Consider the following 25,068-nt stretch of genomic DNA (forward strand, 5'->3'; position numbering starts at 1 on the left):
CTCCATTCACTGACCACAACATTAGGTACATCTAAACCAAAATGCCTCTTCAAGCGATGCTTGATTTTGAAAAGTTTAATTTCAGAATATTATTGTAGTTGTAGTTGACAGTAATGTATTACTGCACTGAAACGGTGTTTCTAACAGTTTGGCTAGTCACAATAGAGAGCGAGAGAGAAACTTTTAGAATCATGGCTCAGTATAATTACACAACTGCAAAAATGTATTCTTTTCTGTCAAACGTTTTGTAGGCCTAGGTTGTTGTCGTTTATTAGACTAAGAACTTTGTAACAAATACATTTAAATGTTTATGCGATCTGTGGTTCTCAAGCTTTCAGTGGTGTATCCCCTGTGAAATATTCTTTTCAACCTCATACCGCCAAACTAGCGCAAAGCATTTTTGGATGGGGGAAAAAAGGACTTAAAACAGTGTTATGCCATCATTATCAGATTTATTAAACTATGAAACTCAATTTGTATGGCAGACTCTCTTATATTTGGAAATAAAAAGATACAACAAAAAAAGAAAGAGAAATAGCTTCATTAAAAATAAGGATTTGTTCACATATAAACAAAAATATTATCAACATGGGATCAATATCTGTTCTCAAAAAGAAATGATTCACTTATATTTACATTTTTTCAAATGTTTGGCAGGTGATCCTATAGGTGGAATATGACCATTCTGGTATGGGGAGGACATTTTTAGGATATAATAGCCTGTACTGAATATAAATCATAGTATCAACTTGGATTTTCCTGAAATATTGAGATCAATTAATGCTTATTTTGAAAAGATTGCTACTTTTTAAAGATATTTTCAAATATTACGTACACCCCCTGGAGTGCCTATTTGAGAACTTAAATGTTTCAATTGGCTAATTTATTTTCCTCAAAGTTAGTTTGTCTCATAATTTTATTACAATTTCTTACTACATGATCAAGTTTAATTAAATATTTAATTGTAGTTTTGTCCATTTGAGTAGTTTTTAATTTACATTTTTGTACAAATGAAGAACCTTGTCGATTGATTTATTGATTTCATTTGGGACTTGCCGCTTTTTTGCATACATGTATATAGTGAATTATTGAAGTGTTTTACAATGAAATTGTTGTTTACCTTGGGAGGTGTTGGATTCTTTTTTTTTCTTTTTGCTTTATCTCACTGCAGTGTGAGGAGCAGCTTTGAGGAGGGACATAATCTCTCATCTTTTTGATTTCCTTCTACTTTTCTACCTCTCAGGGCTCCATGCGCTTTCCTTCTCCCTCCTTTATCCCCGTCCAGGCTTTGTTCCCACAGCAGAGAGCCTCTCTAAATAGAGGCTTTTAGATAGAACAGGAGCATTCAGGGAGGGGGAAGGGAGCAACGCCACTGCTGTTGTTTCATTTACGTCTCCCTATGGCAACCAGCAGTGGCGAGCCAGGAATGTCGGCCTCTCCGGACAAAGTCCTGCTCCTGGGGCGGGATGGAAGCCTGCTCCTTCTGTTCCCTCTGCTCTGGACCGGAGGCCTCGGTTTGGACATTAAACTGTCTCTTAATTTATTTTGGTGTGTTTGTGCTTCACTGGGTGATGAGCAGCCAGTTTTCCCACACGCCATTAAACTTGAGTGTTTTGAATGATAGAAGTGCTGAGATTATTTTAAAGATCTCTTTTGGTGACGTAAGGGGGCTCTCACAAGTTTGTTTTTATAACGGTAAACTTGCAGAATGGTGTACAACTAATTTGAGGTCATGTAAATATATTATCAGTCTCATCATCACAGGGAAAGTGTGTTTTTTCTTATTAGACAACAACAGTTAGTTTATACTTTTTCAAATTGAATACAAAACATCCATTTAAATGTTTTTGAAGCTTTTGAAAGTTAAGTAAATAAATAAATAAATAAATAAATAAATAAATAAATAAATAAATAAATAAATAAATACATACATACATACATACATACATACATACATACATACATACATACATACATACATACATACATACATACATACATACATACATACATACTCTGTATATGTTTGCTTAAATGCCAATGACCAGCATTTAATATGTTTGGATAGTTCTTTTTCAAATCAAATACAATTATTCAAACACAAATACAATGAAAACAATTTACCCTGAGGTCCTTTTTCAAACGTTTTAATAATAAGACAACAAATAGTTGTCTGGCCATTACACTTATACGCACATCGCCACAAAGCTATATTTTCAATCACGTATTATATTGTTGTTGTTGTTTTGTCTTAGAAAGATTATAACCTGGAGTTTCCTTTAAGCTATTTACTAATTATAAAACATACATGTAACTTTTTATTGCTTTTTCAAATGACAGCCGGTTTTATTTATTTAGCCGACTGGCATTTAGAAAACATGTACAACAATGGCGCATCTTTAAATAATCCTTTTAGAATTGCAAATATTTCAAGTTTTAATGTCGCATACGTGCTGTTTTGAACCATTTTTAACTACTTTGTCAGTTTGGGACTGAATTGCATCACAAGTTAAACATTCCAAACTTAAATGCAAGGCAACTTGAAAAATGATTCAGTAGCAAAAGCTGCCGTACAGCAATATTTCCTTGAATGCAATATATTAACAAAACTGACTGCTTCTACAAACATTTAACGTGACAATCTACTGTTTATCGACACGATGCAGATCCAAATTAAAGATCTATACGCAAATAGATGAGGATGTTAGACACGCACCATTTACTACATGCTCAACACGACAATATAGTGACAGCGATCGATATCCATCATCAGCACTTTTCTGGAACTAACAGCTACACCTGCGACGTCAGTCATGACAGTGCGTGATAATCCAAGTAAATCAACTCTCTCTTACAGTTGCACTGCCTCTGCCGAAGCCGCCGCTGCGCTGCGCTGCGCTCCGCTCCTCCATGCTGCACTCCAACGCTTTCCTCCACTCAGCCTCCTCTCACACCCCAATCACCAAAGAGAGAAACGCGTTCCCCGCGGCCAATCGGCACGCCGTCGCCCCTAGCAACGACGTCCATCAGTTTGGCACGACCAATGAGCGGGCGGGGCGGAGCGGCGCGGAGATGCAGGTGAGCCTCGGCGTCCACTCGGCAGAGCGCCGGGGAGGGAGCCGCCTGTAGGCAGCAGACGAGAGGATGCGTGCGTCAAATGCGAGCTGGTTCTAATGCGAGCTACCAGTCCGGCTCCGAGCGTCATGGCGACCGCAGCGTCTAACCACTACAGCATCCTCACCTCCAGCGCATCCATCGTGCACTCGGAGCCTGGCAGCATGCAGCAAGCCGCGGCGTACCGGGACGCGCAGAGCCTGTTGCAGAGCGACTACCAGCTGCAGGGCAACGGCCACGCGCTGAGCCACGCTCACCAGTGGATCGCCGCGCTGTCCCACGGGGAGGCGGCCCCGTGGTCATCGGAGCAGGACATTAAACCGGCGGTGCAGAGCGCCCGAGACGACATGCACAACTCCAGCAGCAACCTGCAGCACCAGGCGCGAGCGCCGTCCCACCTGCAGGTGCACCAGGCGGCGCACGGCGGGAACCACCACGACGCCCGGGCATGGAGGACCACCACGGCGGCGCACATTCCCAGCATGGCGACCACCAACGGCCAAAGCTTGATCTACTCGCAGCCGAGCTTCGGCGTCAACGGTCTGATCCCGGGGCCGGGCGGCGGCCAGGGGCTGCACCACCACAACCTACGAGACCCTCACGAGGACCACCACAGTCCGCACCTTAGCGAGCACAGCCATCCGCCGTCCCAGCAGCATCAGCACCAGCACGGACCGAACCACCACCACGACCACTCGGACGAGGACACGCCGACCTCGGACGACTTGGAGCAGTTCGCCAAACAATTCAAGCAGCGCAGGATCAAGCTGGGCTTCACGCAGGCGGACGTGGGGCTCGCTCTAGGGACCTTGTACGGGAATGTGTTCTCCCAGACCACCATTTGCAGGTTTGAGGCCCTGCAACTCAGCTTCAAAAACATGTGCAAGCTGAAGCCTCTGTTGAACAAGTGGCTGGAGGAGGCGGACTCCACTTCAGGCAGCCCGACCAGCCTGGACAAAATCGCCGCACAGGGCAGGAAAAGGAAAAAACGGACCTCGATCGAGGTCAGCGTCAAGGGGGCTTTGGAGAGCCATTTTTTGAAGTGCCCAAAACCCGCAGCGTCGGAAATAATCTCCCTGGCGGACAGTCTGCATTTGGAGAAAGAAGTGGTAAGGGTTTGGTTTTGTAATAGGAGACAGAAAGAGAAACGGATGACGCCTCCTGGAGGAGCTCTGCCGGGGAGCGAGGACGTGTACGGGGACACGCCGCCCCACCACGGGGTCCAAACCCCGGTTCAGTGAGCTCCGCCTCGCATCTTGGAGCGCTCCGACAGGACTTGGCCGAAATTTTGAGTTCTATATAAATCACTGGACTATGAACCGAGTGTTTTATGTATAATGAATAGCAGTGAGTACGTACGTATACACAGAAGGAGAGCAGAAGAGGGGGGACGGGACGACCCCCTTCTCATCTCTCTACAGAGCTCAAGGAACATCAACCTGTGTTTTCTTCTGTTCTGAGGATACCAGCCGAGCACTGTGAGTCCATTCGACGCAGTTTCAAGGTGTAGCCCCCCCATTGTGTCATGGAATTAGAACAACAGAGGGGAGGGCAAAAGGATGCTGTTGTTTTCGACGCCAAACGTGCGCACCCGTTCTTAAACAGCAGAATAGCTTGGCCACTTTATCAACAACACATTATTTCCGTGTGTGGAGAGAAAAAAAAGATAATAATTTGAGAGAGAGAAAAAAGCAAAGGCGTTTTAGATGTGTAGCTCCATGCAGCAGGGATGCTTGCTGCTTGATTGGATGCTGGGGGCCACTAAAGAGTCTAGCTCAGGGTGAGCATCTGTCAGCTTTGCATTCATTTTCTTGCGCGGAGACAGCAGGCCATCCAGCTCCTATTTATTCTACAATAACTGAGGTCAGTCTGTATTTCATCATCCAAAACAAACACGGACCAATGTTACCATTAAGATATTGATGATTATATCTGTGTGGCTCACAGACTAAAACTCATGGCCGTGGCTGTGATCAGCTATCAAGAGGATAATGTCTAGCTTATTATGAATAAAAAAAAAAAAAAAACCAACCCTCGCCTATATTCTCCTTTAGATGCCCAGCTTCCAAAAAGATTTGTTGCGTCATCCGCAGGTCAGGACGGACTCTTACTTTCTATAACATTCACTTTTGTAAATACTGTACTTTAAATGTCATCGTTCCATCTTTCTTTTTTTTTTTTTTTTTTTTTTTTTTACACTGGGGCACTTTTTTAATTATTCAAGAAACAGACTTTTTCAAATCCAGTTTCCTTCGTAATACCTACTGCCTTGTGTTTGTGTATTATTTATGACTCTGCGCATTCGCCGGTGCATTTGAGATATTTTTTTACGTCATGTAAATTCCGTTCAAATCGTTTTAGGAGTTCTATACTACTGCAGAAAAATGTAGATTCAGTTACAGATTCACACGTATGCTTTATGGAATGAATTTTAAAATAAAAACCATTAGTGTTTTTAAAAATTCATCACAAATCACAAGTGGGAGCGACTGAAAATAAGTTAAAAAGAGCAAGTAATTCGTCCCCCCCACACACACACACACAAAAAACATAGGCTATTAATATGACCCCAAAACCAGCATTTGATCAAATTATTATTATTATTATTATTATTATTATTATTATTATTATTATTATTATTATTATTATTATTATTATTATTGCGCTATTTGTTTTCGTTTGTTTCATCTTCACTGTTTTTCATCAGCCTTCTGTTTTATATTTGTATTTGTCTGTTTTTGTAATTTATTCTCGAATGAACTTTGTGGAGGAAACAGGACGATACAGGTAAAAACGAAGTCTTTGGTTTCGTAGGGAACAGTATTTTATTTCAATTTTCACATCTATATGTATATACATCTTTTTGTTCCGTAGATGGACTCTTATTTTATCCTAAAATTTCGAGCATTTCTGAGGGGTGTGTTTTACTCCCCGGAGTTTTTCTTTTAACCCGCGAGAAAGCAGGAAAACCCCTCGTTACGATGAAATGTTTCTTCACCAGCTTTAATCAATCGATTCAAGTCCAAATCCACTGCAAGTTCAAGTTATAAGATTTGGATCTGCTCTGCACCTATCTGCTTTTTTACCTGTTTTTCGGGGATAACAGTTTTTTCTCTTTCCTTTTTTTTCTGCTATTTTTCAGTTTGTTTGTCTGTCAGTTTGTTTGGTTATTGGGGGTTATATGACGTCATATTCACTGGCTGAAACTGGGGTTACAGAGATGGTTAATGTGTGGGTGCTTCATGACTTATATGAACAAACGGACTTGCACATTTTTAAATATGGGGTTGATATTAAACAGCTTTTTTCCAATGTAAGGACTAAATGTGTTTTTCGGTCAAAAGTTAGCTCATTCCTACCTTTATGTAAGGCCAAAGTCTTGAATATTGTTTGTGCTTGTGCACCAGGTTGCTTTTTAAAAACGGACTTTCTCATTATTCTCATTATCAGGCCCGATAGATGGAGATCCAAATGACCCTTTTATCCTTGAAATTAAACAGTACTAAAAAGGCACTAAAATTAAATTTTAGACATTAAACATACCTTAAAACATCAATTGAACGCTTTTGAGGTATTATGGCCGTTCTTTAAAAATGTTGGATGGTTTAATTCCTTCCAAACGCACAATGGGATGTTATTCCAGCCACAAGGCAATACTTTCCCATGAGAAAATAATAATAATACTAATACTAATACTAATACTAATAATAATAATAATAATAATAATAATAATAATAATAATAATAATAATAATAATAATAATAATAATAATAATAATAATAATAATAATAATAATAATAATATCCAGTTCAGGGTTTTGCCCGATGTCAGGTGATAGGCTCCAGCACCCCCCGCGACCCTTAAAAGGATAAGCGGTGTTGAAAATAGATGGATGGAATAATGTTTTTTTTTCCACTGGTCTAGACAAACTGTCAGGAAAGGTGGTTATTTTGCAAGTTTACTTTCAGATCGCACCCAACATACATTGAATTAGTAAGAGTAACAACGTTGACTGGAGTTAATCTGATCAGAAACAAATTAACAAACACGGTTATTAAAATTGCAATAGTTAAACGAATTGACACAAGGATGCCCCAGGTGCGTAAATGCCATCATTTTATACAGACTCAGAAATAATGATGTCTTAAATAGTATTTAATGAACTCATAAAACAATATGACCTTAAATATGACTGTCTGTAAAAAGTTATGTGTTGTGGTTTCTTATTTAGTCTCATTTTCCACCTCAATTGTTTTTAAGGCCTTTTTCTAATTTAAGGCAATTCCAACAGATAGTCATTTTCTTTGAGAATTAATAGTTTCAGTTCACCGATTAAACACGCTTTTTGAACTAGCGTGTCTATAGAGGCTACTGATTTTGTTACAGGTCCGCTATGTGCACCCCTGTTATCCAAAGAGTATACCCGTGCGCCCTTTACATGCTCGCTGTAGCAAACGCAATTAATAGTGCGTCACGTTAATTACACCTTCCTCTTTATTTAGGTGAAATCTCCCATTAGACTTCCAGGGTAGGAAAAGTGCAGTGTTTGTCTTGCTGAGATGGTTTCAAAACATTGTGAAGGAGTAGTTGGTGCTGTAGCGCCACCTACTGATTCTATGTGGCCCTCTAGCTGGCGCTGATGATGCGCGCATTGGAAAGAGTATAGTTACAGAATGTTTACATAAAGCAAACAATATCATCCTAAACATATGAAAAGAAAATCCTGTCGTTTGAATTTTGAGTTTATTCTGAGGGGACAACAATGACAAACTAAATGAATGTAAAACAAACAAACAAGCAAACGGTGCAAAACAACTACATCCAACCCCAAACTATATATAAAATAATTGATGAATGAATAACAATAATATTTATTGTACTTTATAATCCATCCATCCATCCATTTTCTGATAAAACTTAAACAATACACTATGCATCTGTCTTTATAAGGGAAGTAACTGTGACACGATCAGAGCAAATTCATAAAAATCAAAAACTATCAGTTACTTATAATTTCTATATAAATATGTGTATACATATATGGAATTTCATGGTGAATATGACTGATTCTGTATTAACTGCATGATAGCCAAATGCTTTAGTCCTGAAAACTTTGATAGGATGAATGTTATATATCATCAACTAATTGCCTACTAGTCCACAAAGTTGTCCACAAAAGACAACACAATTGAATATTCTCCTCCAAAAGTCTCAGAAGATCATTGGAGACACGTGTATGACACTTTTAGGTTCCAGCTTCTCAACTCTGACACTTTGCAGCATACTTCTTTCAGCCCCAGCTCATCGTAAATTGATTATGTTTTGGCAGTGGCTTGGATCAAGCAGGGAATACTCATCTCTCGCCAAAGACATTTTGACAAGTCAAGGTAAGACAAGTACAAGGATGGAATGAAATTAACTCTGGATTTAGGAGTTGCTGGCATGCTAGAGTTGAACAAGCAGATTTTTTTTTTCCAATTTATTAGGAATACACGGTTGCGAAGTATACGAATGCTGACAAGCACAGTTTAAGGAAAAGAGTCCAAACATGAGCAAAACATAAAGTCTTCTATGGTGCCGCACGATTGCTATTTAATTACTAAATCTAATCTAATGAGTTGAGTAATTATTCAAGCATACAAATCTCTGAAGCAGCTGTCAAGAAATAGCTGATTTTAAGAGAACTGCAATGCATGTTTAGTAGAGTATCTACAGTATCTTTAGTTTTCATTCTAGCTTGGTATTTGTTTTTTGACAAGTGGGAAGATGCACAAAAGTTGGTCAAATCATCCCTTTTTTCGATATCACACAGACACACACACACGTTGTGGAACTCTACTAGGTATTTGACATTGTTGTTGTTCCATCTAGCTCAGACACTGCAGCTAATTACACCCGGCACACTTAAGCACACAAATACGTGCGTGCGTTCATTTGTAAACGAGTTAGCGTTTAATTAGAACTTCACATGAACTTTTCTGATCAGTGGAGCGAATCGTGTCACCCCATCAGTGAGTTATTATTCCGGCTATAATTGCGCGACATGCTCATCTGAGCTCCGATACTTCCAAAACCTCCTGAGACACTGGTGGTCAAGTTAAACCAATCAGAACAGTCAGAGCGTGGTGGATAATAAAAGTCTACACACCCCAGTTCAGATTCCTGTTTTTTGTGGGATACAGAAGATGAGACCAGGACATATAGTAATTTTACTGTGACCTACAACCTGTATAACTGAAATGGAAACTTGTTGAATTTCCCCTTTCGTGATGAAATAACTAAAACTAACTGTAAAAAAAAAAAAATGATTAACTTAAGACTAAAAACAATTTAAAAAATAATAATACTGCAACTAACGATAATCATAGTGAAAATGTTCTTTAGTTCTGTCTTTCATGCTTTATATTTATATCACATATGAGCTTTGGAGTTCATTTTAGCAGTGCTCCATTTATATAGTATTGCTCAACTCTTTATTACTCATATGCACTGTTCCCTCTTGTTCTGTTTTTCTGTGTTTGCTACTCGAACCAGAATTTCCTGAGTAAGTAATCCCAAGGGATAAATAAAGTTGAGTCTAAGTCTTGACTTTCACAAAGTTAAAACAAGATTCCATTTCTCCCCATCACTTAATCTTTTCCTTGACTTACATTTTAGGGTAGGAAGTATGCCTCAAACAGTAGATCCATAGTCATCTCTCACAGCTTTAACAAGTTAAAAGCTAAACAAATAGACTGTGCTTTGGATAAAAGAGCCTCATAACCAAAAGTGAGCGGGGAATCAGGAAAACCTCCACGAATCCTGTCTCCATCCTCACACTGAGCACTGACTGAGGAATAATCATTGGGGAGGCAGCTTAAATTAATACTCCAGTTGAGGCCGCCTCATTCTCTGTCATTAGGGCACATTACAGGGCCACAATATACATCATTAATCCAGGCACAAACAATTAATTAAAAGGCAGTTAAGGAGACAAGCTCGTGTCACTTCTCCCTGCGGTTTTAATGGACTGCAAAACAGCAGAGGACAAAGTGGAAAAAGATCATTCCGCTATTTGCTTCCAGTCAGTCACCCTTGCTAATGGCTGCACATGTCGTAGTTTTTGCGGTGGATACAGAAATGACAGCATCTGCTTGCTCATAAAGCCAGAGAATGGCAAATTGATCATTTACATTACATTTGGATAGGATGACTTCCACTGTTCCACTATTCATGTTTGGATCTTGATAAGAAGTGGACATAGTACATCAGTCATCCATGTGGCTTTTATTTGACTCTTGATTATTGGAAAGTCCCCAGTGTCATCACTACAGCGGTACAATTTTCCCACGAACAAAAACTGGGTTCAAATACTGAACACATTTAAATCAGTCAGTGGTCAGTCAGTGCTAAAACATTAACTAAATAATGAGAGGTTGCCAACAAAATGTATGAGATTACATATGATGTGGCTGTGGGTGGTTGTTATGAGGTAGAACAACAATCCCCCAAAGTTGAGTTGCTGGAAATTATATACATTATGAGTATAATCAATATGTCACACTGGGTTCATAGGAATGGAATCGCACCATTTTCAAAATAATAAAAAAACAACCTGATACATCACAGCTTTGAGTAAAGCTAATTTATCAATATAGTCATTGGTAGTATGCTTGAGTTATATTTGTTGTGCTGATTGGTAGCAAACTTGGTACAAAAACAACATCAGCCCCCAAAATTTACAACTACTAGTGGTCAAAACTGTAGGACAGAAATGTCTTTAGTTAAGACAAACTTCTCTTTGGCAGCTAGGCAACTAAATGTCAGACAGCAGTGAGTGGCAGATCAGAACAAAGTACAAAAGAAAAGAGTGTGTAATCTTAAGAGAAATACTAGCTGTCCTAGTTACTTTATTAATTAGCATGTCATGACTAATGTTGTTTGAACGAAGGTGTCTTTGGTGATGAAACTCAAACAAAGTGAATGGATCAGTTATTCTGACCAGAAATCAATTATCCATGTGTGGGGGGAAATGAGAATCGCTTAAGTAAACGTACAATAACGTGTGTGAGTAAAAATATTTAGATTTGGAACAGATAACAATTGTTAAACTTGTTTCATTCAAAGTAAAATTTCTTAACATAACCGAATTGTTTTCCTTCATGCAAGTCTGTGATTTGATGAAAGAAAGAAAAAAAAGAGAAATATAAATTGAGTTGTTGTAGTTTGGATATCATTGTACCACTTTTCAGTCTTTTTAAACTGAAACGTTTAAATGACCACATTCACAGCAACACTACTGGATAATGATGCCTGACGTTGCATTTCAACTGAATGAAGTCCTTTTTCAAATATGCCATTCTTCCCACAGCATTCACATTTAAAATTAATGAGTACATATATACAATGGATATAAAAAGTGTTGTTTTGTGATGTTAAAAGGATTTATCATTCCAAAATTTCCTCCACCATTAATGTGACCTAACCTTTAAACTCAATTCAAAACAAAAATATTTGACAGAGGGGAAGTGAAAATTGACTACAAAAACAATGTGGTTGCACAAGTTTACTCTCACTTTTGTGGCATGTGGTTTTGTTCAGAATTGCTCAATCACATTCAAACTTGTTGATTATTGTTATGCAAAGTCAAAGTAGATTTTTGAAAATTTTAATTTTGATTCAACACAGCGCTATTCAATCTGTGTTCATGGAGGACTATAGAAATACAAGTACTTACTGATCATTGACTGAATTTACAAACATTTGGTCAATTTTAGATGAAACAAGGTCTCTAAACAAGTAATACATCAAAAGTAATTCTTGATTACTTATTAATGCAATCTCATTGCTGGCGTCGGCCAAAACCTGATGTCTACAAATTTGGTCAAATTCATATTTAAAAAACAAAACAAAAAAAACGTATGTACTTGTTTAACCCAGTGAGGCAATTGAAAACGGTTTCTCATTTACGTCAGTGAATCTATGGTTGACTAGAATTGCAAAAGGTATGTTTGGCAAAATAAAAAAATAAAAAAAGTGGACCTAGAGATTTAGTCAAGAATTATGAACAGTTCCAAATATAGAGGTCTGTTTTAGCACAAAACTTTCTATCTTATGTTATGAAGCTGAAGAGGAACTTGATCTTCCACACATCCAAATCAACTGAAGAATGGCTTCACCAGAGAGAGATTAAGATTCAGTGTCCAGACCTTAAACTGATTGGACATCTGCAGGGGTGATCTGAAGAGGGCTGAGTATGAGATGCCCTTGCAATCTGACGGGTTTGGAGTGTTTTTTGGGAGAGTGGGCAAATATTTCCACATCAAGTTGTGCTCCGCTGATAGATTCCAGGTGCAACTATATGTCCTAAAGGTTTTGAGTTTGATTTTTGATTGAGTTGTGCGGGTTATATGACGCATTAAACGTGGAGAACATCACATCTATTCACATCACCAAAAGCTGGAATTTGGACATCCCTGAGTCTTTTTATATCCACTGCAATAGCATACATGATTCCTGATAACTAAAACAAAGTGGCTAGATGGTACCATCAGAACTGAGGTGTCAACGATGTTTGCACAAGATAATAATGGTCAATTTGAGAAGGCACTGACCAAAGCCCTGATCATTCTTCATAGAACAAGCTGGAGGTCACCATGAAGTTCTGCTGCTGCTTCGCAGCATTTTGTAACAAAGAACTTTTTTTCTTATTTGTCTCGAGTGATGTTTGAGTGACCATCATTTTCTAACTCAAAGGCTTTGTTGTTGGCCTTTTCACAAGTGGTGTTTCACAATCAAGAAATGCAGTTGCTTCACTGTGTCCAAAGATAATTGAGTTTCACATTTTATAGCCCTCTGGAGAGGAGTTTGTGGTTGTTTCTGTTCCATACCAATCCAAAGACCGTCAGCCCCAGTTGGACTGCCTTATTTAGTGACCGCTAATAGAAGATTTTGTGATACTGAAGCGTCTCTCCATCTTCTGCAGTGCATCACTTTGCCTCCTCCGGCTTCAATACAATGAGAAATGAGACCACGCTGCGGTCAATGTGTGAAACTTCTCTTGATTGCTACACTGGGAAAGAGGCTGGATAGCTCTTGCGCTAGCCTTGTGTCTATCTGGGAGCAGAAGGAAACATCCAGGAGACGCAGCTGCGGACACGACTGGAGGAGTTTCTTCAATGAGGCAGCACTCACAAGCCGTGTACCTGACAAGTCACAATGTGGATACCTAGTCAATAAAGTTGTGATCTTAGATTATCTTGATAGAACAGACATGCTCAAGGGGCAGGACATAACCTGCTGCTGTTGAGTCATCACAGCTACGCTCATGTTTAATGAATGATTTGTGTGACCGTGTTGCGTGCCATGTCATGCGCAATGCTTCTTCGGTAATATAGGAAGAAAATCATTTTACCCAGTATGTCTAGATGTTGCAGCAATGGGCAGCAGGAGGCCAACTCCTCGACGTCCGAGTCACGGACTGTACGATTGGCGGTGAGGAAGAGTTTGCGTAAACGTGGTAAGCTGCGGGCAAGGTGCTGGAAACATCCAGTGCTGCTCTGCAGTGTGGGACTCCAGCCCAAGTCCAGTTCCTCTAACATTCTGAGAAGTCACAGATCAAACAAGAAACAGTGGTGCAACTGATTGCACTCCAAATATCACAGCCCACCTCAAGCCAGGTCAGCTTTGAAGTGTTGCTAGGAGTCAGCGATGAATTTCACTTACCTGCAGCCAGAGACAAGCTCATTTAGGCCACGATCTGTCAGGTTTCTGCAGCGCCACAGGTCCAAGGAACAAAGTGAGTGGCAGCGAGCAGCCAGCATACTGGCCACAACATCATAGTCTTCAATCTGTACAGAAACACTTTGAATCAGGGTACATTCAACTATTAGCAAAATAATAAGAACTAGGCACAACTTTAAAACTGACAGACAAACTGAAATGAAAACAAAATTGGTGAGTGAGGCTGCCAATATGCCAGCAGCATCAATAAAAGAACTACAGGAATATTTGGCAAGTAAATTTGGGCACTAAATGTGATGACAAAGTCATACGTCTGGACAGCGACTCGGGACTTGAGACAAAAGAATCATCTTCAAGAGAGAGGATTTGTTTTTTTTTAAAAGAAGACCTAAAATTATGCCTCATATGTTAATGAGAGAAATGTAAAACCTACCGTAATTTTCGGACAATAAGTCGCACCGGAGTATAAGTCGCACCAGCCATAAAATGCCCAAAAAAGTGAAAAAAAAACATATATATGTATATAAGTCGCTCCTGAGTATAAGTCGCCCCCCACCTAAACTATGAAAAAAAACGCGACTTATAGTCCGAAAATTAAGAATTTGCAGAGCACAACCGATGGTAAAAATTAAAAAATATAAAGTTTCATAATTAAAACCAGACTACTGCGGACCACAATGCAATGCATACTTACACTAACATATACACATTAAGCATTATTCTTTACCAAAATGGCATAAAATACATTGATTCTGATACAGGTCATATTTTTACCTGCTTTTGGAAAAGTGTAAGGTCCAGTCCACCTTGTGTATCTAAAGTTAAATATTTTGTATGTGTTTACTGAAAAGTATAAATGAGATCAACAATTTTGTTTCCCCCTCCACAACAAAATCCTTTCAGCTATCCATCTCCTCACAATCCCATTTCTCCTATCCAGGGTCACCGGGAGGTTGGAGACCATCCCTGTGGAGTTTGGCTAAGAATAAAGGTGAACCTGGGATTGGTCAACAGGCCACAGGATTAATATAATTTAACAAAAATGTATTTTATTCTGGTAAACACTCTAGTCTGTCTGTCCATCTGTTTTGTCTATCAAATTATGTCTGTCTGTCCATCTAAATGGAGCATTGCGATAACCGGCCCTTCAATCAAACATCTGTTAATGTATCATGTTATGGAAGTGGTGCTTCCTGTCACAATATTAGAGAAGTTTCCCATTTCACAACTAATAATGGCTTATTCTAATCTATATTGGTGCTTGTTGTGTTTATTCTCACCCTGATACAGCTCCCGAGGTTCAGGTGTTTCAACTCGATGCAGAAAGTCAGGATGCTAAGAATAGCTGTTTGCTACAGAGACAACAAGGAGGGAAAGAGATGTAAAATATATATATATAAACTGTGCACAACCAGAACATAGTTCTATTTCAAGAACCCCTCCAGACAACATAAGATACAAATACAATAACTTACAATCCTGGTTTGAAACTCATTATGCTCCCACAAATTTCTTGCACATGAACTTGTTAATGGACATTCAAAAGATTAAAAATAAACACAGAGATACTTGAGATGAAAATGCACACGGATGCTAAAATATGGTTGAATACTGTCAGGCAATAGTGCAGCAACTGTATGTGAGGATAGCTTTCTTAGCGTTCTTATGCTGGCACATTTATGAACAGTGAAATAGTGTCACTGTACTACGTAGACAAGCTCAACGTAGCCTCTGGCATCTTCGGTGAGCGAGACGTTTATGTATTGAGTGACAAGATCATGACAGCCTGACAACAAACACACTGCTCATTCTGTCTGTCTCGCTGTAAACAACCAGCAGGAAACTGCATGCGCGCCTCCATCCATCCATTGCAGAAACTCCACTCGTGTATACAAGGCTTCGGTAGAAAAACATGACAAAGAAATAAAACCACTAAAATCTAACACCAGAGTCACAACTTTTATCTTTCAGATAATCCAAACATGAACACTGTAGTATATCATCGAGAGTGCCTGTGATCAGTGTTAACTGACTGCTTAAAATCAATCAACCTACTCTGTAACACGTGCCCACATTGAATAAACACATATTTATAAACATAATAAATAATAAACAATAAAAAAACAATGCCTGAGTTGTATACAAAGAGGTAAGTGGTTGTGTTTAGAAGTTCAACACCGACTTAAAAAAGCTACGTTAGCTTTGATGATCCATCAAAACCATATTTGAAGTATTATTGTGGTTGCATTAGCCTCTTTGGCTTTTGCTGTGTGACAACCAGTTTAACCTTTTCCTCTGCTCTGCCTGTTTTAACCATAGTGTACTGACTTGTGAGGCCATGCCACAATGGAGACATAAAGTTCCTCACATATCATACATAGCACAATGGCAGAAAAAAGGACGTTGTTGTTCAAGTGACGTGTCACTCAGCTGTCTATGGCAGAAATCACACCAAAAAATCTTTTGACATCAATAGTGAAAATAAGAGTACATGCCGTATCTTTCGTTTATTTTTTTTTTAACTTGTATGTTAAAAAAAACAACTGTGTTGCATTTTTGAAATAAATTACGTAACTGTTATTGGGAACATTTTATTTGTGCCTCTAACAAAAACATTTTGAACTCTGAAAAACAGATGCTAGGTGGAAGCTTAACTTCAAATGAAATAGCTCACATCTATACGAGTCCAGATGGATGGAAGAGACACATGGAACTCAGAAACTAGAGGTTGCAGACCTGTGCACTAAACAATTCATTTTGTCCATATTATAATAAGGGTAATGGATGGTGATCACGTCCCAAACCGATTTTAATAGCTAGTAAACTAAGAACTTGTATTGATGCTGATCACCAAACTTCGGAGTCACATTAACCAAACCAATTACATATTGAAATAAAATTCACTCCCATTGCTCGCTTTACCGTGAAGTATTTTTGATCAGAGTCTAAAGAGAATAATGAAAAATTGTGGATTTTCCATTTTTGTGTAAGATTGAAAAAAAAAAAGGGTCAAATTAAAGATCGTAGTTTTCTTGATAGAATGCGGCAGATCAAATTCAGGGTTCCATGTTAAAAAAACAAAATATGTACTGTATAACAAAAAGCTGTCTTGCCTGGTCGTGAAGTAATTGCATACAAACAAGGGCCCTTATATATTGTGTAGTGTTTGTGTGTATACGTTCCGACCTCGCTTACCTCAACCTTGGTACGATAAAGCACCAGTCTGCGGAGGCGTGTAAGTTTAGAAATGTGTGTGAAGGCCTGTGGGTGAAGCCGGTCACAGGAGGCCAGGTTCAGCTCTTGCAGCCCTGGACAAGTCTGGGCAAGAACCTCCAAACAGGCCTCATTCAGGAAGTGGCAGCAAGACAGCTCCAGACGCACCAGACTGAGCCCACAGACCTTCATGAAACTGTGTGGGTGGGGGAGGCAGGGGGAAAAAAAACAAGAGATGAAACAAAGCATAGCTGCGATTTTGCCAACTGCTTAACTCGAATCAAGTTTAAGAAGTAACACACATACTGTATTGAAAGTATCATCCAATTTAAAAGGAAGCTCAACTTGTATGCTTTCTTTCTAAACTTTTGCTGTTCAAGGCCATTTTCTTGAGAACTCATGCTGACAGTCTGACCTGCTGAAGCTATTAAGGGTGAGAGCGCCGCGGTTGCCAGTCCAAGAAAGGTTGAGCCTCTGGAGGCGTGTGCAGCGGCTCTGCAGGTATCCCAAGGAGGTGTCACTCAGCCTGGCCCAGTAGGGCTGCAAACTCAGCTGGGTGTACTGCAGCGGGTCACAACAGTGCTGGTGCAGCATCTTACAACTTTGGGCCAGACGGCACAGGTCTGGCAAGGTCAGGTGGCTGAGTATTAGTTGAATGAGCTATGGAGGGGGTGGAGGGGGGGTCAGAGAAGAGGGGAAAAAAATGGAAAAATATTGAGAAGCAAACAAAACACAAACAACAAATATCGAGCAGAGATGAGCGCACAATGGTAATTTTGGATTAATGTCAAAAGGAAAAAAACGCCACAACAAAAAGTGCTGATTGACTTTAATTGGGCATTTCTCAATGATTTATACGGGAGGTATTCTCAAAATCTTTGGGAACGGTTATAAGAGTTATAACCATCAAAGTCAGGATTTAGTTTCAAATAGAATAGAAACCTTTCCTTCATCAGTTCATCATCATTCACCTCATAGGGTAGTTTGTCAAAGTAGCCGTTGCCTGTCCTGCAATCCGGACCCTGTCTGAATGAACCTCCCAGATCAGAAAGATCCTCCTCACTGTCACTCAGATCAATCATGTCGATGACAGGCATTTTGTAGAGCGCGAGCATAGGCCTTTCTTTCACGCCACGTAGGATTACGGCATCCAGCTCAGTATAGTAGTCCAGAAGAGAGCTGTTGACCTCCAGGCGTAGCAGGTTGGTGGGGAAACTGATGTGCTTGATTGTAGGTGAAAACTGGCGAGCCTGGGGTGCCAGCACCTTGGTGGGCTCCCCCGCCCACAACACCTCCCACCTGGATGAGAGACATTAGACGGGAGAAATGATCAACGTTAAAACGGCTGCCAGATTTCTGGAGACGACTGTCTTTGCGATCGTTTATAACCCTGACAAAAAATAAATAAATCAACATTCGGGCCATGGCAATTCTTCATTTCAGTAATTCTCGTAAACAGAGCATACAGTATGTAATTGTCTCAACTGGTAATATTCATAACACAATTACAAATTCTAATTGCGACCGCTCATATTTTCCAAAATCAGATGGTTGCCTCACCTGACATCCGTAGGTTGATTTTGGGAAAAGGGGTTATGTGAGCAGGCCAGAATCTGGACAATAGCCCCAGGGTAATAAGTCTCAAGAACCTCAACAGCTGTAGGGTAAACAGGCTCTTCAAAGCCCAGCTCAATATAATCCTGGCTGTAGAAACCTTTGGGGGTGCGTCGGAAACGTGTTGGAGCGCTGGCACATTGTTCCCACCAAGTTCCATAAGTTCTGAACACCGCAGTCTGTGTAAAGTCCCCAGAGCTGGGGTAGACATTAGGCACACCAGCCAGGTTCCACATAGTGTAGGACATGCTATTCTCACTGCCGTAATGAGAGCTGAAGTCCAAAACCTCCTTGGTGTACTGCTCCACCTCCACACTGACAGGCAATATCGCCCGTTGGCCAGACTCCACTGCTCGTCGACTGGTCAGAGCCTCACCACGAGTCCCACTCCTGGAGCGTCGCCGCAGACAAATATAGTAAAACATGCTCAACAGAGTTAACATAGGGAACTCTAGGCTGTTGGAGGCAGTGGGGAAGAATGAGGACTAGACGAAGGAAGAGCCTGCACCTACTAGAAGCACAATTGCTCTAAGGTGATTTGTAAAAAAAAAGAAAAAAAAAAATTTGTGCAGGTTAGGGCCTGGCTGCATGCATGACCTGTAGGTTAGAGACAAACATTCATGAGTGAGAAGTTCTGATACAGAATATTTCCTGCCTGGATCAACGTAATGCACATTTCTAAATCCTGTTTAGATTTTATTTTACTTAATCACGTTTTGCTGCATGCATGACCTGTAGGTTAGAGACAAACATTCATGAGTGAGTTCTGATACAGAATATTTCCTGCCTGGATCAACATAATGCACATTTCTAAAACCTGTTTTTATTTTATTTTACTTAATCACGTTTTGATTAGGAATGGATCCTCTGTGTATAGTCACTAAGCAGCTCTTTTGTGATGTAATTAATATTGCATTAATAACTGGTTATAGGTTGTAGCAGCACAGAAGGGGAAACAAGTGCACAATACAGTGCACTTGGTGACACATAGTGGTACAATCAATAGTTGTCAAATATAGTGAAACCGTAACTTGTTAAATACCGTAAAGGGCAATTTGATCACGAGTCTCCCTAAAATCGAATTCTGATGATTGGGTTACATTACGAAACAGGTTTTTTTTTTTAGGTTTGTTACCAAATACCAAACGTAGACGATCTTACAAGCAATAAAAATGCAATAATGGTAATAACGCTTGCTGTAATTTGGTATAATTTTTGGCATGCAACGTAACCACAATGCAAAGTCGTTGATCACCATATACAATGTAAAATAAACTGGAATGTATAACAGTGATCACACAGACATTATAAAAGTGTTTTGGCACCACATGTTTATTGTATGCGAAGCAACAAGCATTGGGAGTGTTCGCTTCTTAGTGCCAAGTTGTGTGAAAACAGCTGATGTTAGTTTTTGTGTTAGCTAGCTAGCCTACATTGTTGTTAGCTCACCTTTCAAAACATGGGCAGTTAATCAACAATCAGAGAGAACGGAACACACATGAAAAAAGTACTGTTGAATTTAGATGGATGTATACATTCATTGGGGTGAGGGTAATTATATTTCTTTTCTCAAATCAAAATACATCAAACGTTAGTGCTGCATTCCGGGGACATTACCTTGTGATGCCTTCCATAACGTAGGACACTCCAAACACCCCAAGCACTCGTTATAACCGCAACCTTCACAGTGCCATGGAAAATGTGTAGAATTCACTGATCGTCGATAAATTACATATTTTATACGCAGATCCATATATTAAAATATATCGCATAAGGATACGGGAGAAAATTATTCGTATTGCACTACGAAATAGTTAGCTATTCGAAAGAAATATTATGATGGGGAATCAAACATGTTTCGTTATATTCACATTGTTTAAAATAAGAAACGATTCGAAAGTATCACCCACAACGGCAGGAAGCAACATACTATCGATGACAGCTGAGTTCGAAAAACAAAAGATCAACATCCGGTCGGTTAAAGAAAAGCATTATGGGAGTAGTAGTTTTTCTTGTGCATTAGTTTAATTCCTTGCAGACATTAAAATCCATATTCAAACAAGATAGCTATATATAAATCGCTAAATTGTGTGATAGGTAAGAGCCACTTTGTTATCGTTAGGAATGTGTCTTAAAGCAAATGAAATGAACAGCAAGTACATTTAAGAAAAGTTTTTAAAAAAGTGTATCAACATCTGAGTGTACAAATACTGTAGTCTAAAAAAAACATTTAAAAAGAAATCACACGCTACATTGCAATAAAAGGTTTATCAACATCAAATAGTGTACAAATACTAGTCTAAAAATACACTTAAAAAATCACACTGTAAATTGCAATGAGTTTTGTATTCTACTGTAGATTGCATATTTGAAGCAGAAAAGGCATATGGTATCAAATCTATCACTGCAAGTGACTCTCTTTGGCAATTTGGATGGGAGGAGCCGAAAGCCAACCACTACTATTGTGCTGGAGGAAAACGCTCCATTTACATTTCCACCGTTTAAGACCGAAGACTTTTTAAGACCATTTAAGACTTTTCACATTTTCCCCAGCTCACTGTCTTTTGTGTAAGGTGCAAGATTGAAGGATGAGAGTTTGCCGTGGACCTGAGAATTTGCTCCTGAGGAAGGCTGAAGTCCACCAGCCGTAACTGGAGTGAGAAGATTAACACCCAAGAACACTGCCAACGCGGGAACTGTTGCACTAACATCGCCATGCATCAAATTATTTGAATGACTCGCAATAACCTGGTTCGGGAGTTGGGTTCCAAACGCAAATGCACCGATTATAAATGTAAATGTAAGAAGTCTATGATCTTAGTTTGTGCTCTCTGACAAATATTGTTTTCACCCAGTTTGAAATGTTACTGAGTATGCTCATTTTCATATACTGATTGATTTCCTCCTCTTCTTTGCTTGAAGGAAGTAATTGAGACAATTGTAAATCAACAGCTTCTTCGCTGACGATTGAGTCATTTTCTGTGGTTGGCTCCTCACTCGGGTTGTCATCATCTGGGAGAGAAGCTGTCTCTGAGGACAGATCCGGAGATGGTGACGATGTGAGGGACACTAAAAGATCAGAGCGTGCACTGATTTCTTCAACTGTAACATCTATAATGGTCTTTAAGAACTCTGGTTGAAAGCTGTGGATGCTCTCCACCAGTTCTTGCACACTGAAAGCCTGTCTCACTTTTCCCTGGATTGACAGGACCAAATTGTCTCTTATGGAGTAGGAGAATTGGATTTTGACAGAGGACAATGTCAGTGAGACACGGTCCAACACAGCCTGCGTCACTCCGACGGCCATTTTGCTAAGATATCTGGATGGCATGGTAAAGGGGGTGGTTGGAGGAGGCAACCAAAAGCTCTGCAGGACTTTTGGAAGAACCTTTATCACCATCTCACGTGAACTGAGTAGATCCACACAAGTGGTCTTCTGCTGCTTCAAGCTCTCAGCAAACTGTTGAGCTTTGCGGAGGATCCTATTATGTCTGGAGAATCATAAAAGCAAACATTAATACACATATTTGATGAATACTGCATGTACTTGAGCTGATCAAGGGAGACTCACTTTAAGTAGGGAGGGATCATCGCAGGAGCATCAAGGAGCCTCCTGGCTTCAAAATCAATGTCTCTCATCTTCATGCTGCTGTTCACCTCAAAAACCTGACACACGAACAAGATGCAATGAGAGGCTCCGACAGAATATTTAGGATTTTTGCAAGTTTGGAAAATCAGCATTCTTAAATCAAGCCAAACAGAACAGACTCTATCCCCCACTGCATTGAAGAACATCAGAAATTATAGAACCTTCCAACAAACCTGATCATAACACAAAATGTGTCAACATCAACTTCTGACTATAATTTTCGTGCACAAGATATACATAAGTAATGCAATTAATGGGGGGTATATTTTTGAAAACTGCACTTTGTTCTTGGACAGGTCATCATTTATTTTCTATTCATGATGTGCTAAATCTCTTTTGACTTAACTGTGACTCTTGGACAAAACATCTTTACGTTATTCTCTTGATGGTTTCTGTTCATGTCTACTGACAAATAAACTAAAGCATGTGCAGCAGACAACTGAATGCAAAATGTTGGGAGACTTTTCTTACCAGTTTGGACTCAGCCTCAAAACACTCTTCCACATCGAACTCCCAAAGCCTGCAAATACATGGTGACAGAATATCAGAATCATGCATATTCCCTCTTCTACAACATAAACATGCTAGCATGAGTGCCATGTAGCAGAGGAGTTTATACTAACTTTACTCGAAGTGAATTATTTGTCTCCTCCACCAGCAGGTCAGCCATTGCGTCAGCAGTTACCTCAGATGGGATCAGGTTATTCTGCTGGAGCCTAAAAAGTTCTGCCAAGACTCCTATCTAATAAAAAAAAAAAAGACATTATTTTTCTGCTCATGCTCTTGCTTTTGTATTTTAGTGCAAACTTGATAGCTGGGTCTTACTTGTAGTTTATAGGAGACAGCATTCCAGCAAGTCTGCATTGATTGTTTGTATGCAGGAGTGTCAAAAAACTTCTATAAAGGAAACGAGAAAATACTCATATTAGCACTTTACTCACAGTTTCAAACATACACCTGGATATAGTACATACCATAAGGGGTCTGTAGATCCCAATGCTACCTTCAACAAAATCCATGTTGGCGTTGTATCTCAATCAGGCACTGACTAAACTTTTCTTTCACTAACGTGCGCCGAGAAATGTACGGAAAAGCCCACATGGCAAAGATGCTATTCGTCATAGGTGACGTTCTTTTCTCTTTGATTGTTGCTAGGCAACCCGTTCCGCTGTCGTTTGGCAGGGGCGGAGTTCCTTCCTTATCAATGTGAACGCGTTGATTAAATAACATGGATTGGTTCGTGATTGTCTGATGAGAAACTACTAACAAGATGACTATATTGTTGACCAGATCATATTTTCTGTCTCTGCTAATCAGCAACAAGAAATGCGTCGCTTAAGAATTAGATGCTGTGTCGTTTCTTGGATTAGCTAGCAAGTAGCTGCTACAATTAAAATAACAACACACAACTGCCGTTAGAAACAGCTACAAAGAAAGATAACAATTGCACAAATTCTATATGGCGATCGTTATTTTCACGGTTGATTACATAGAAAAAATATATATACAAGGTTAGAAGGATTTTGCTAGTGTGAGTATTCCCTTTCAATAAAAGAAGTGAATAATAAACCTCACCAAACATGTCATTTGTGTCCATGCTAGTTTTTTTCCCTTTTTTTCTCTTTTTCGATTGGGGATTGGATGGGAACAGCGACCGTGCAAAAAGGTGTTCCTTTTAGGACTGCGCCTGATTGGATAACCTGTCAAGGAAATTGAGCGACTCAGCTGTGTTTTGACGTTTCAGTATATCATACATAACCAATCATTATTTAATAAGCTCACAAAAGTGAATTAGTATGATGAGGAAAAAAGTATTTTATTTTGGGAAACATCAAACTGAAATTGATGAAGAACATGAATGTCTTATCATCCAAATATTATTCTTTCTACTTTCTCATCGTGACATAATTAATAAACAGAGTTTGATGTAGCATATTTGTTGTTAATGACCAAAATCATGCATTTATATAATTCATATGTAAAAAGGGACGTGACAATCAGTAACAACGTTTGATTATTATTCAGATGCTTTTTCTTTTTTTTCCCCTCCATTGATCAATTAATTGTACAATACACACCATGCAACTTGGGGAAAATGTTGACACCTGTGAATTTCCTGTGATTTTCATATGGATGCAGTATTCTTAGATCCTTGATACTCTGCCTCTAATCGTGTATTTCAATGATCAATTGAAGTGAGATTGGGACTAGTGGGCCTATATGCTGATTGACAGGCAGGGCCGTCTGGCATCTTCTCAATGCAGGCATCAGCGAGCAGCAGCAGTTCCACCTCTGACAACACTGTTCTGGTCCACTGTGCTACACATATATAGCACATGGTCGAGCACACTCTAATGCAAATTGTTGGCCACACGCATGGAGATAATGCACATTAACATTCAGATACACACATGCTCTCTTTTCTTTTTTCTTTCTATTTCAGTCAGGCGGCAATGAATCAATATGTTGATGTCCTTCTCCTGTGTCCCAGCAATCAAAGGTCTCTGCTCAACTTTATTTTTTAGTCGCTGGCGATGGGAGGCTGGTTATTGCGAGTATGTCTGAGGACGTGCATCTCTTCCAGCACATGAGGAGTTAGGAGAATGCAGTTCTGTATTTGTTTACACTAAGGTACTTTAGCTGACAACTATTACCACGAGTGCTATTTCTTACCCCTTGTAGGGTGGTTGCTCTGTGGCACCACATGGCCTCTCTCACAAGTCAATCTTGGTACTGATTTGGATTTGAGAAGTGCA

The 25,068-nt window shown here is 39.6% G+C and overlaps 2 protein-coding genes across 4 annotated transcripts; one reads left to right on the top strand and one right to left on the bottom strand.

The window, feature by feature from the left end:
* The first annotated feature begins 2,942 nt into the window (after positions 1-2,942).
* pou3f2b (POU class 3 homeobox 2b) lies at positions 2,943-4,390 on the top strand. Its single transcript, XM_061289271.1, is given in 2 exon segments — positions 2,943-3,112; positions 3,114-4,390. Coding segments are annotated over 2 exon segments (1,311 nt in total). The 5' UTR covers positions 2,943-3,043; the 3' UTR covers positions 4,356-4,390.
* Positions 4,391-10,361: 5,971 nt separating this feature from the next.
* On the bottom strand, positions 10,362-20,623 carry fbxl4 (F-box and leucine-rich repeat protein 4). Of its 3 annotated transcripts, none has more exons than XM_061289154.1 (9): positions 20,281-20,623; positions 18,610-19,053; positions 18,021-18,348; positions 17,465-17,709; positions 17,032-17,245; positions 15,117-15,188; positions 13,819-13,943; positions 13,508-13,695; positions 10,362-13,298 (listed from the first exon to the last, which is right to left on the bottom strand). In XM_061289154.1, exons 1-9 carry the CDS (start codon positions 20,295-20,297, stop codon positions 13,135-13,137), a joined length of 1,797 nt encoding a protein of 598 aa, XP_061145138.1. In that variant the 5' UTR covers positions 20,298-20,623; the 3' UTR covers positions 10,362-13,134. The 3 variants fall into 3 exon arrangements, with proteins under 3 accessions (XP_061145138.1, XP_061145136.1, XP_061145137.1); XM_061289152.1 differs by having other exon boundaries at positions 18,610-19,260; XM_061289153.1 differs by lacking the exon at positions 20,281-20,623 and adding an exon at positions 20,113-20,274 and having other exon boundaries at positions 18,610-19,260.
* Positions 20,624-25,068: the final 4,445 nt, after the last annotated feature.

Source organism: Syngnathus typhle, linkage group LG10 (genome assembly GCF_033458585.1).
Source record: "Syngnathus typhle isolate RoL2023-S1 ecotype Sweden linkage group LG10, RoL_Styp_1.0, whole genome shotgun sequence".
Taxonomy (NCBI): Eukaryota; Metazoa; Chordata; class Actinopteri; order Syngnathiformes; family Syngnathidae; genus Syngnathus; species Syngnathus typhle.

Excerpts from the sequence above, each read along its gene's own strand:
- fbxl4 (XM_061289152.1), bottom strand. The coding sequence starts at position 19,106 with ATGTTAACTCTGTTGAGCATGTTTTACTATATTTGTCTGCGGCGACGC. Across the intron at positions 18,349-18,609 it reads AATCAACCTACGGATGTCAG|GTGGGAGGTGTTGTGGGCGG; the intron begins GTGAGGCAACCA and ends TCTCTCATCCAG. Across the intron at positions 15,189-17,031 it reads TTTATCGTACCAAGGTTGAG|CAAACAGCTATTCTTAGCAT; the intron begins GTAAGCGAGGTC and ends TTGTCTCTGTAG.